Source organism: Leptopilina heterotoma, unplaced genomic scaffold (genome assembly GCF_015476425.1).
Source record: "Leptopilina heterotoma isolate Lh14 unplaced genomic scaffold, ASM1547642v1 Lhet_15, whole genome shotgun sequence".
NCBI classification, from domain to species: Eukaryota; Metazoa; Arthropoda; class Insecta; order Hymenoptera; family Figitidae; genus Leptopilina; species Leptopilina heterotoma.
Genome location: NW_025110867.1, coordinates 303,677 through 317,668, shown reverse-complemented (window position 1 = coordinate 317,668; position 13,992 = coordinate 303,677). Strand labels below are relative to the sequence as shown.

At 27.0% G+C, this 13,992-nt stretch overlaps 1 protein-coding gene across 3 annotated transcripts in view; it reads left to right on the top strand.

The window, feature by feature from the left end:
• The window catches only part of LOC122498534 (protein grainyhead), a 136,410-nt gene extending 125,255 nt beyond the window's left edge, over positions 1–11,155 (top strand). The window contains exons 9-16 of one of the 3 annotated variants that reach the window (XR_006301239.1): positions 1,620–1,731; positions 2,030–2,124; positions 2,194–2,364; positions 4,070–4,255; positions 4,388–4,846; positions 5,249–5,294; positions 6,631–6,695; positions 9,088–9,106. Coding sequence is in view for 2 of the 3 variants with exons in the window: in XM_043606305.1 (XP_043462240.1) it covers positions 1,620–1,731; positions 2,030–2,124; positions 2,194–2,364; positions 4,070–4,255; positions 4,388–4,846; positions 6,631–6,695; positions 9,088–9,364 (1,365 nt within the window). In the remaining variant the exon portion in view is untranslated. Of the gene's footprint in view, positions 1–1,619; positions 1,732–2,029; positions 2,125–2,193; positions 2,365–4,069; positions 4,256–4,387; positions 4,847–5,248; positions 5,295–6,630; positions 6,696–9,087 lie in introns of all 3 variants that reach the window. The other 2 variants (XM_043606305.1, XM_043606306.1) reach the window with 2 other exon arrangements.
• Positions 11,156–13,992: the final 2,837 nt, after the last annotated feature.

The window sequence follows — 13,992 nt, the reverse complement described above, 5'->3', positions numbered from 1 at the left end:
CCGAAAGTAGGTGCATTAAAGATAACTTTAGAAAACTTTTTCATAATAATCTTTTCGAACATAAATAAAATTAATTTGTCTTTTCATGTTTTCAAAGAAACTGTTTTTATCGAAACTAAGCAAATGCATTTTTCTGTTTTATGTTTTAATATAATTATTTTTATTTTTGAACTAAATAAATTGCATTTGTCTGTTCGAACATAAATATAATTAATTTGTCTTTTCATGTTTTCAAAGAAACATTTTTTTCGGAACTAAAAAAAGTGCATTTTTCTGTTTGATGTTTTAATAATTTTTTTTTTTATTTTTGAACTAAATAAATTGAATTTGTCTTTTCGAACATAAATAAAATTAATTTGTCTTTTCATGTTTTCAAAGAAACTGTTTTTTCGGAACTAAAAAAAATGCATTTGTCTATTTAATATTTTCATTAATAATTTGTGTATTTATTTTTTCAAATCAATTATTGCATTCACAAAAAATATCATTTTTCACATACGCACAAAATTAATTGTAAATAAATTGATGTTTTGTACAATGTCAATAAGTAAATAATTTTAAAGATAATATGTACCCAGTCGCCTTTTCCTATATATAAATATAAACTATTCGTCCATTCACCCGAATCACGAAAAATTGCCTCCTATCTCACGCACACGAGAGTCATTCGCGCATTGAGATGCTGATATCGTGTTGCGGGATATGTGATATTGTATCTAAGACACGTTGCGCGCACCGGGACCTGAGAAAGTTCTCCAAGTGTCGAGACCATTAATATCAGGCGTGCCTCCCCTTGAGGGCGAATTTGATCGTTTTATGAATCCACTTCACAAGCCATGTCTATGACGCTCATTAACATAACTTTTCTGTTACATAAGTAATACATGTCCGCCGGCTTTTGCTTTTGTGACCAATCTCGGTAGTTCACCAGGTCTTCTCAAGTCATATATAATATTGAAAAAGTTATTTCATGTTGTGTAGTTTATATAGTCTAACTGTAACACCAGTTCCTGTTCTTATATCAGAAGAAGTTTTGCCATTTGTTAACCTATCAGCTGACAAATGAGATAAGAAAAAAAGAACTTCTCAAGAATTATTTCCTCATGGTCTCATTTTATCCATAGATTGTTTCGCACGAATTTCCGTTCATAAAGATTAGAAATATATTTTTATTTTTTAATTTTGATCATTTCGACGTTGTAATCGAGTATGTACAAGATGAAAAGCATGTTCCTTTAGAGCGGAAAAAGTAGATATCTCTTTAAGGGAAGAGGTTATTTTTTTCTTATTTCTTTTTTTGTTGGGTAAAATTATTTTGCTCCTTTTTATGTGATCTAGTACAGCACCTAGAAACTCGCGGTTATACAACTCTCTCGAACTAGTTCTAAATCATTAACATACGTTGACAACATGTGTTGTATATTGTTCCTTATCAGGGGCTGAATTAATGGCGTATGATACGTCTCAATACTTCCTGCTGGTCAAAATAACAACAAAACAAATAGTAATTTATACAGGTTGATTAAATTATATCGTAGCAAGAACTTCTCTTGCGTAATAGATCTGGAAATTAATAAAAAAGAAATTAAATTGATAACAGTCTGGTGGTTTATTTACAGAGTGTTGTGATGTTAATGTTCCGGGAGGAGAAGAGTCCTGAAGATGAAATTAAGTCGTGGCAATTTTGGCACGCGAGACAACATTCTGCGAAGCAACGGATTCTCGACGCTGGTGAGTTTTTTTTGTTAAATATAAAATAGATTTAGTTTTTGAGGTAATTTATCCCTCTGTTGATGCTAATGACCATTATCATCAGAAGTCGTCATTTTGTACTGGTGGGAACTATGAGAGTTAAGTTCTGTGGCGATAAGTTAGCATCAGCAGAGGATTAACAAAAAAATACTTGACTAAACATTGATCCTTTTTGCACAAGCTGCGATTTGAAAGAATGTTTTCCCATTCGGATGGTAGGTAAGAAAATAATCTCAAATTAAGTAGAATTTGGTATTTAAGGAAATATTTTTTGTAGATACGAAGAACAGTGTGGGACTTGTTGGATGTATCGAGGAAGTTGCACATAACGCGATTGCAGTTTACTGGAATCCCTTGGAATCGTCAGCTAAGGTATGTTAACTTATTTCACCATTTCTATATTTGTTTCAAAACTTAATTGTCAATTTTTTTTCCTTGTAGATCAACGTCGCGGTTCAATGTTTAAGCACGGACTTTTCGAGTCAAAAGGGCGTCAAGGGACTTCCTCTACATATTCAAATAGATACTTACGAAGAACCACCACCACATGCTCATTCGTACACGCCACCGTCTCACAGGGGCTACTGTCAAATTAAAGTCTTCTGTGATAAGGTATAGAAAAATAGTCTTTCTAATAACAATTAATACTAAAATAGAAACAGCAGACTCTACTCTATTTATTTACAGTTTTGTCTTTTCATGTTTTCAAAAAAAATACTGTTTCTTAGGCAAAAAATTGTTCTTTCAGGGTTGTTACAAAATTTTAATTTTGTCTTTTTCCCTGACCCTAAAGAATATTTTGATTCAAAAACATCAATAACTTCTTTTTTAAATAAATATTTAATCGTTATTATTTTTCCATAGGAATTAAGATTTTTAAAAATTTTAAATTTAAACCTTTTAAAATTCAATAAATTTAAAAAATTTTTAAGACCGAGTGAGAAAATCATTATTTTATAATATAAAAGAATATTATTAAAAATAATATTAATAATAAATAATAAAAGAATAGTAATAGTAATAATAAAAGAATATTATCACTGTAACTTCTTCAAAATTATTTTCATCACTTCAATTCAATTATTATTTTTTAAAATTTTTAACTAAAATTTTTCTTTAAATCAATTATTTTTAATAATTTTTAAAAAAGTTTTTTAATAATTTTCCAATTCATTGGTTTACAATTGAATTTTACACGAAATTTATTATTTATAAAGATAATTGAAATTTTAATGAGAATTTTTTTAAACTTTTAAACATATTTTAATTTTTGCAATCATTTGTAACTTCTCCAAAATGCAAATATTTTAAGTGATTTTAACTAAAATTTTTCTATAAATCCATTATTTTTGATAATTAATTATATATATATATATATATATATATATATATATATATATATATATATATATATATATATATATATATATATTAAAAAATTTAACTAATTTCAGAAGAATTTGAAATATTACAATTTATCAAAAATCTAAGTTTCTTAAAATTTCTAATTAAATTCATTTAAAATTGAAGTTTTATAAAGTTTCAAATTAAATAGCTTTTGAAGTTCATCTATTTATGAATGAAGTTATTTAATTATAAATTATTGTCAGAATTAGAAAAAATTGAAGGTTTCTTGGTAATTTTATAGTTTATGGGGCAAACAAAAGAAACACAAAAATTCAGAATTTTCTCATGAATTCTAAAAATTTAATTTTTTCCAGTATTTTTATAATAAAAATCCCTAATTTTTTCCCGACTTCCCTCACCAATTCTACTTTCCCTGACTTTTCCCGGCTTCCCTGACCTGTGGCAACCTTGTCTTTTTAATTTAGGGACTTTTGTCTTTTCATGTTTTCAAAGAAAACTGTTTCTTAGGCAATAAAAAGGGTTTTCTTTTAGGAACTTTTGACTTTTTATGTTTTCAAAGAAAACTGTTTTTTAGGCAATAAATTTTTCTTTTTTGAATTTAGGGATTTTTGTCTTTTCATGTTTTCAAAGAAAACTGTTTCTTGGGCAAAAAGTTGTTCTTTTTAGTTTAGGGACTTTTGTCTTTTCATGTTTTCAAAGAAAACTGTTTTTTAGGCTGCGGTTACACCTCTGCAGGCTGCCTGCCTGCGCAGGAGAAGTTTGAAGTCACTGACTCTCTTACTCTTGTACGTTACCATGACAACCTGCAGGCAGGCAGACTGCCTGCAGAGGTGTAACCGCAGCCTAAGGCAACAAATTTTTCTTTTTTGAATTTAGGGACTTTTGTCTTTTCATGTTTTCAAAGAAAACTGTTTCTTAGGCAATAAAAATGGTTTTCTTTTTATTTTAGGGAGCGGAGAGGAAAACACGGGATGAAGAAAGGCGGGCGGCAAAGAGGAAAATGACGGCAACGGGGAGAAAGAAATTGGACGAACTATATCATTCGGTGACGGAGAGGAGCGAGTTCTACTGTATGGCGGATCTTCATAAACCACCAGTGTTGTTCACACCACCAGCGGAGCATGCCATCGATAAGGTAATTTAACTGCCACAGTTTAAAGTAAAAACTGATTTCTATCTGGACGGTATGTGAGAGAATATTGAATTTACCCCAGAATATCACAAGTTTCTAAAAAATGACAATACCCTTTTATTTTTCCGATGACAGTTTTCGACAATGGAGTTGTCGGGATTCTACGGAGGCGGTGGTGGGGGTAACGGGGGTGACACGGACACCTCGTCTCTGAGTAACGGCGAGGGCGGCGGATTAAAGGCAGGGGGCAGTAGTCCTTATCCTGCATGCGGGGGTAGACCGAGCCTGCCGGCCCTCAAATTTCACAATCACTTTCCACCTGACAATCTGAGTTCCCTCCACGACAAGAAGGACTCATTGCTGATGCAGGTCCAGGAGCTTCAGGGTTCCGTTCTTCAGAGCGTACAACCACAGGGAATACCGAGCGGTGCCGTTGTTACTGGAACCGTTGGCAATCGATTACACCTCTCTCAACAACATTTGCGAGCAAGCGATGCCGAGGAACGTGTTATGCTTTACGTGCGCCAGGAGGCCGACGACGTTTACACGCCACTTCACGTCACACCGCCAACAGTTCAAGGACTTCTAAATGCTGTAAGAAATATTTTTTTTTTAATTTTTATTAAATTAACAGGGAGAGACAAGTTATATACTTTTATGTCAAAGTGGAGTTTGATCAAAGTCTAACTGACAATTTTTATAAATTTACATTCCAAAAAAAATTTCAATTTACAATTTTATTTCTAACTGAAAATTTTCTTTGTTGAAGAAAAAGCCATATACTTTTTCTTTGAAATTTTCAAAATTCATAGTGATTTTATTTTTAAAAAATTATTTTTTAACTGGAAATTTTTATAATATTAGATCTCTTTTCTTTTTATATTCAAGAAAATCTGTATGGCTTTGTCTTTTACATGATGGAAAAAATTGTTTTTTTTCTGTTCTGTTTTGAAAATGAAAAATTTTAATCTCTGTATCATGAACTGCTGATGTTAGTTGTAGATATGCTGGAGCTGAAAATTCGCCACCTTACTATTTCACAGTAAGTACTTGACAAAATAAAATAAAGCCTTCTTCAGCAGCTCATGTTACGAAGAACCAATCTAACACTCTCTAACGTCCGAAATATTATTAATGTTCGAAAATTTCCCAAGAACAATTTTTCTGATTGGACGGAATTTTAACCTACTAATTAGTCATTGTGACTTTTGAGGTTATGTCACTATGTTAATTCGTATATTTAAAAAAATTGGATATATTTTAAATTCAGTTTAAAGTAAAATATTTTAAAGTGTAAAACTTCTTTTATGTTGATTTTTTCAATATATTTCGGATGTAGAGGATGCTTTTCTTGTATCTAAAACTGTTAATTAAAAAAAAGTCGTAAGGCTTTAATATTAATTTTTTTTAAAAGGCTTAATCAAACTCCACTTCCTCTGATTTCCATATAAAAAAGGTAGTAAATAATTTTACACAAACATATCGAACGGTATTTATATATTAAACGCGAAGATATAAAAAAATCTTCCCCTCATGGTGTTGTTTATTTGTCTTATATAAAATGTTTTCATTGGAATATTGTTGGCAGGATCAGGAAAAAAAATTTATTGAAATCTAACCATGAATTTATATTAAAACATGCATGTTTATTTGCAAAATGCCATTTATTAATATTCAAACGCCGTTTTCCATTTGCTAATTAATAATAATTCAAATGCGCATGCGCCCAAATCATTCCTTTTAGACCCTTTATTAATATTTTTAATCAATTTATACGTTCCTTAATTAAAAAAAAAAAAATTAACCCCAAAATTACATAAATATTTTGAAAGTACAGAACAGAGTGCTTTTTTGGTTTTAAATCACAATTAATAACTCGTTAGGAGAAAAAAGTGGAAAAAAATATTTGGCCTCTTATTTTTCATTGTTTTCTCAATTCTTGCATTTCTTAATTTTGAATTTCTTTGATTTGATTAATTTTCGGGAATTTTGTTTTTAAATTCCTAGGCGGCACTAGGTCTTCATGACACTTACAGACAGACGACTTGTAGACGTAACTTAATATTGAAACGAGTTGCGCATGCGTTATTGTTCTCATGTCATTGGTCGTAGTTGCGCTTGCGCTCTGATAACCAATCACTTGAAAACAGTGACGCATGCTCAATTCTAATGGCTATGACCGTGTGCCGTTGTAAATTTTCCAGATTATAAATTTGGGCTTTAAAATTAAAAAAAAAAAATTAGCGCTTCTTACGGTTTTCTTTTTTGTTTATTTGTTGAGAAATGAGAAGAGAAAAAAAATGTTTATTATCTAGTAGAAAAAAACGGCAAAATCGTTGTCTCAAAATTCTAATATTCTACTTTTTTCTATTTTACAGATTGAGTCAAAGTACAAAATTGCATCCTCGAGTATTAATAACCTCTATCGCAAAAACACAAAGGGGTAAGTTTAAGTAGAGTGTCATCTTTACTTGCATGCACGCCTACTATAGTGCATGACATAAAAACGGTGACATTGCGCTTGACTCAAATTGCTGACGATACCGTTATTTAAAACAATCTGTACTCGTCCTTGAGAAAGCAACGCATGTGCCAAAATTTTTTTTTTGTTTTTTCCCTGCATATTAATTACTAAACAAAAAACCAAAAATCCTTTCTTTAACATTTAGTCATGAAAGCTTTAAACTTAATCTTTCTTAGGGTTATTCTGCAATGAAATTTGTTAGTTTAAATTTTTTAATCTGCACGCGCAGCTTTTGCGCATGCGGGGTATTAAGTACTGAAAAATATTGCTGACTTTCTTGCATTTTTTTTCATTTTACTTGTTAATAGTTATAAATATTTAAAAGTATTTTTTACGTATTTTACTACTTTTAAATAACAAAAAGTAAAGAATTAAGTCAATTAATTTAGTGGTTATTCAATTTTTTCAGTTAATATTATTTTCTTGTTAAGTTGTGTAATATTTATAAATAATATTATAAATTAATTAATAATGTTATTTTATATTAATTCATAGTATTAAATACTTAATACTACTATTAATATTAATTAATAGTATTAATTACTATTAAGTAATATTTTCAATATTAACTAATATTATTTTTTTAATAAACAATAAATTAATATATAATATAGTAGTTTTAAAAAATAAATTGCAATTTGAATCTTAATTTTGTTCTTTGTATAATAATTATTTTAATTTTGAATTTCATTGTGGATTCGCCTTAATGCTTGCGTTGTTTTGCACGCTTATCATTTTAAGGTTATGTTTTTTAACAGAACACAAATTTATGATAAAAAACAAAACACATTTTCTCTCTCTCTTTCCTTTTCCATTTTCTTTCTTCTCTCATCTTTCTATTTTCCTGATGGTCGGTTTAATAGAAATTCAATATTGTCAATATTAATGTCAATGAGGAGCTTTGCTTTTTATTATAAAATTCAATAACAGATTAAAAAAAAATTACCTGCACGTACTTTTGACTCGAATCTACAACAAAAAAATTCAATTTTCTCTCTTCTTTGTGGAGAAAATTAAGTGATTTTTTTCTTTTTAATTATGAAATCAGAGCACAAAGTGGTGTTGAATTATGAGGAAAAAAAAGAATATTTTCTTTCGATATTGTGCAAATAAAAAAAATTGTGGAGTATTTATTAAGCGTCATTTCCACTTATGTCTAGATATAAAAAAAACAAAAAATATTTCAGTTTCAGTTTTTTGTCTCTTTCTGTTGCAGACTTCTTGTTTTGTGGATTTTCATACTTTGATGCGGCTTCATTGACATTCAGAAAAAAAATTTATTTCTTTGAATTATAAAAATACTATTTTTTGAAAAAAGTAATTAAAAAATGGTTTAAATTGCATGTTATTGAAATTTTTTAAAATTTTCATATCACAAAAAAGAAATCAAACTTTTTATAATTAAAAAAAATGTTTTTTCATTTATTTTGTACTTCACGTTGACATTAAAATCGTAATAAAATATCGAAAAATATTATTTCAAAAATTGAAAATTTATTTTTTAATTATTTAGAAATAATTTTGAAGGACTTTTCAAATATAATTTTATTGTTCATCTATCTATTACTAAACTTTTTTTCGATATTTTTTGTGACATCAATTTTTTTCACTTTCACTTTACTTTTCTAATAGAAAATCCATCTTGTAAGAAACTTTTTAAATTACTTCATCATTATTAGGTATTTTTTATACATTAAACATTTTCGATATATCGTTAGTACCTCGAAATTTCGATTTTATTTTCGATATTTCTCTGAGTACTTCAATAATATATCGATTATAATTTCGATATACCGATTATGATTTCGATATTTCTCTTAGAGTTTAAATATATCGATTATAATATCGATATATCGATCATAATTTTGATATGTCAAGATATCGATTATAATTTTGGCATAGTAAAGTACGTAAAATAATCGGACTTAATTACGATTAGTACATAAATATATCGATTTCATTTCCGATACTTCGATTAGTACTTAAATATATCGTTTTTAATTTCGATATTTCGATTATGATTTTGATATATTAATTACAAATTTGATACATCGATTTTAATTTTGATATATCGATTTGTAATTTGATATACAAAATATCCATAAATCGATTAGTACTTTGATATATCGATATGTTTTTCGATATATTATATCATTAGATTTTTGAATATAGTGGGATATTAATATAGGTTATATTTATTATTATGCAAAACAGTTTTAAAAATAAGTTTATTGTATATTTTTAAAATTCTTAAAATACATTGTTTGTGGAAACATTAATTTATATTTGAAAATTTAATTATTTGTTTCAGAATTACAGCGAAAATTGATGACGACATGATTCGCTACTATGTGGACGAGGACCTCTTCCTATTTCAGGTTAGTCATTCGCGTATTAAATCGGATTCGGTAACGGACAGAAATCACAATCCAAGTTCACCTGACGATCAAGACACGGGTGATCCACCAAATCATGGTTACGACGTTACACTCATTGAACTTCATACATCACCAATTCCACTTCCACAATCGCCAATAACGCCATCTTCACACGCGCATGCGCATATGCACGACGCAGGTAATACGTGAGAAAATTAAAAAATTTTTTTAATATAATTGCAATTTTGTAAATATAAAAAAACAAAATAATAATAATAATAATAATAGATCTCCACTCTCCCGGGGCCATTGTATACATGCAAACACGCACACATGCATATACAAACAGAGGGATCATTATATTATAAAGCAAACAAAAAAATAACTATATTAGGGAAAAATGGTGCCAAATTTTTCTTTTAAGTTGACAGGAGAAAAAAATTGGCGCCAAAAATTGTTGAAAAATCATTTTTTTACCGTCAATTGAATAGTGATGCGAAGAGTCTTCTTATCTTTTGGTTGGGAAAATTTTTTTGTTAATTATTTTTGATTGTCAAAGAAGAAAGTTTTAAATATTAAAATTTAATATTTTAAAAATTAAGCCTCACTTAATTCATTTTGCGATAAGTTCCCGTTGAATAATTTAAAAAATAAATCTTTTCTTCAGTTCACTTTTAAACAAAAACCGTCTGCATTATGAGCATTTTTGACTGACTTTCAGCCTTGAGAGTATGATTTTAAGTCCTAAGAATCTAGACAGTCTAGAATCTTAAAAAATTTAGCTTTAAGCTTAAAAATAGGCTATACTTTTCAATCAAGATGTAGACGGTTTTTTTTATTTTATTTCTTTTATGATTATCTGACAGTTAATGTTAACTTGAAAATAGGATCAAATTGGGGTTTAAAATTGAAATTTTAAAATTTTGAAAAATTAAATTTTTAATATTTGAAATTGATATCCAAAAAAAGAAGTGTCAATCTAAAGAAAAAGACGGTGGTGATGTCTGGGTGAACTTGAAATGTGAATTCTTTTCTCATGAATATGACAGAAAAAAAATATTGAAAAAAGAAAACAATCAAGTGGACCCTTATTTTAAAAAAAGAAAGTATAATGTAAATCAAGCCAAGCAATCATTGCTCTCGATAAGATAGTTTTTATTATTAGACTAGATTGATAGCTCAGATCGTATAGTTAAATCAATCAAAATTGATTTTAGGTCGACGTTATATATTATATATATTTTTTTTGATAGTACGTATGACGTATGTGTATCAAATTTTCAATTTTAGTTTTTAAATCATTTCTATTTTAAGACTTTTGTAAGCGTAAGAGAGAGAGAGAGAGAGAGAGAGAGAGAGAGAGAGAGAGAGAGAATTTAATTAAAGTTAAGAAGTGCTTTGAATTTTATGTACTGAAGAAGGGAAGTAAAAAATGTAACAATCGTAAGTGAATGGTCAGGCGAGATAGAGATAGATATATAATTCTTTCCCAAAGTTTCGTCAAGTGCTCATTAAGCGTTATTAGTCTAGAAATTTTACGAAAAGAAAATATTTTTAATTTTTAATAGTATATTCAATTTCTTGATAAAATAAAATTAAAATAATAAAAATATAATTTAAATGAAAATATAAATGTGACGCCCTCTGAAGAAAGGTAACTGAGAAGCAAAAATTTTGGGTTATGTTTCTAATTTTTGAAGTAAAAATACAAAAAGGGGATCAACTCTAAATACAAACTACCGATTTTCAAGTCTTTGTATGTAAAATAATAAATAAAAACTGATTTTAAATATGAAACTCATATTTAAATTAAACAACTTTTAATTAAGGTAAAAGTAACATAACATAACCTTAAAATAATTTGCTTCTAAGGTACCTTTCTTAGGTACTCGTCACAATTAAAATAAAAATAAAATCATAATGAAATTAAAAAAAAATAAAGACTAAAATAAAATATAAATTTTTTAAATCGGCATCAAAATTTTATTGCCAGCACAAAGAAAAATTTATCGATTAACAAAACAAAAATGCAATTTTTATTAATTTGCACTTTTAAAATTGAATTATGTCTCGGAGATTGAAGATTTATATTGAAATTGACAAACTTGATATTTATATTTCTAAAGTTATTATTATAAATTTTTTTTAATTTAACAGATTTTTTAAAAATTTAGTTATTAAATTTTAAAAAACACGCTTTCAGTATTAAACATTTTTTATTTTTTCGAAATGCATAATGTCTATCTTTAAATATTTGATATTATTTTCAAAAATACTTTGAAAAACAGTTTTTAAAACTATAGTTTTATGGATTCTTTTTAAAAACTAAAATTTCTATTCAAAGTTTTTGTAAAGCTGGGTATCCCCCGACAATCGATGGCTTTTCCCAGTGTTGCCAATACAACATTTGTGAAAGATTGCCAATGTTGTCTATCTAGGGATATTTCTTTCGAATTTGGCGCCAAATTCAAATATAGAATTCTGGTAAAAAATAGAAAAACCTTTTTCTTTTTTTATAAAACAGAAATTATACAATTATTATCAAATGAAACAATAATAATAAAAAAATGAAAATAAATAAAAACCCAAAAAAAGTATTTAAAAAAAGGGAAAAAATGATTTTAAAAAAAGCCATTAAAAAGATACATAGTTATTGGCGACAGACTAAAATTGACGCCAAATTCAAAAGTAAAATATTTCTAAGCAATAAATAATAAAATTTCGAAAATATTTTTTCGTAAAATTAACAAAAGTAAATCAAAATGACTGCAAACTAACAATATTTTTTTTTCTTTAAAAAAAAGAAAAAAATGCACTAGTTGAAACAAGATAGCTCCGTTAGGTTAGAATAGACTTTTATATTACATTGAATCAAACACATTTTTATAATAATAATAATAATAATAATAGCATATTATATATATATATAATGTTTATATTTCTTACACGTCGTACCGATATCAAAGCAACGATCAAAATACGCTTGTAAAATGCATATTATTATTATTGAGTATACTATATTTTGTTACATCTATTGTCAGACAACATATAGATATTATTTTATTATTATTATTGATTCTATTGTCTTAGAGAGCTACATAAGTATAATTGTTATTTTTATAAATAATACAAACCGAGGGAGAGAGATATGAGCTAAAAAAGAGCACTTGTTTATGTCTGTGTGAGTGTTTTTTTATTTAGAGAATGAAAATAGAAGGAGAGAAATTTGGCAAAGATTTACTTATTAGTGTTGGTCCATGACATTTTATTGAATAAGCCATTTTTTTGTAACTTCTTGCTCTAGGAGCAATGAAGTCAAAGAATTTATTATGATTATTATAATTATTTTTAATATTATTTTTATTATTATTATTTTTATTATTATTATTATTATTAATATTATTATGTGTTTGGTCGATGCTAGAGATTGAATTTTTAATTTTTTAATTATCGCGCAATTATTTCTGTTTGTTGAATAGTGATATTAATTTTCAAGTTTTGTAAATGAATTTTTTTTAATGAAGATATTACAAACGTTATTTTATTTATATTGAAGTTGAAGTCTAAATTTTTTTGTATTTTTTATTCATTGAACGTTAGAAATGAATTTAGATTCGTATGAAAAAAAGTGATTTTGTAATTAGTTCTTGACGAAATTTATTTTTTAATGAAACAAAAGATTTATGGTTTAAAATTAAAAATTGTTTTAACGAATAAAATTGACTAAATTTGATTTAATGAAAAAATAGTTGTTGACTTAATTTTATTTTAACGATTTAGTCAATTTCTTAATAGAGAAAATTAGAAAGAAATTTTTTATTTATTTTTTCTATTGGTATATTTAAAAAAAAATGTTTTTCATTAAAAAAAGTAAATAACTAGGAATCCCAGGGTATGGAAGTATTAAAAAAAATTTGTAAGAAAGAAAACAAAGAAATTAATAATAAGAAAACTTTTAAAAAATTATAATTCAATTATTATTAAAAAAACAGTAATTACAACAAACAACGAATAAAAGAATTATTTTTCAACGCTGGGATTCCCAGTATATTGGAAATTGTATATTAAAATTTAATTTGAGGAAAATTTTTCTCTTGCATTGATCATTTTTCGCGGGCAGAATATCTTGGAGCTGTTTTTATATACCGGGTGTTCAAAAATTATAGAAATAAGTACGTTATAATTTTTTTAAAAAAATAATAAAAAAATATAGTTTTGATACTTTTTGTACACCCGGTATGTAAATGTAATTATTAATTATTAATAATTATTAATTCATTATAAAAATAAATAAATATATATATCATCATAAATACAGATCGAGCGTATGTAAAAAAGCTCAATATTCGAAAGATCGAAAAAAAATAGAAAATGTTTTTATTTCTCCAAGAGTCTGCGATTTTTAGTTTATAGAAAGAAAAAAATAAAAATGAAAAGAAAAATGTATTTTCTCGTTATTTTTGATTGCAAATGCGTTAATATGTAAATGTGGATCATTTTTTTGATCACTTTTGTGTGTTGGAGACAGCGATCGATTTAATCTGTTAGATCGTTCTCCATCTTCCTTCCTTGTAAGCTTAAAAATAACTTTTTTTAGATTATATATATAAATATATATATTTACAGTAGTTTTGATCGATTAGTGTCGCATAGTTTTGCTGATCGATTTTATGGATCATAAATTTAAAAGAGAGAGAGAGAGAAAATAGAGAAACATAGAGTGTGTGAGATAGATAGATAGAGAAAGAAAGAGAGCGAATAATAAGATAAGGAAAGAAAAATGAATAATAAATGAAAATTTTTATTGTCGCGACGTCTTGCCAACGTGAGATTGTGCC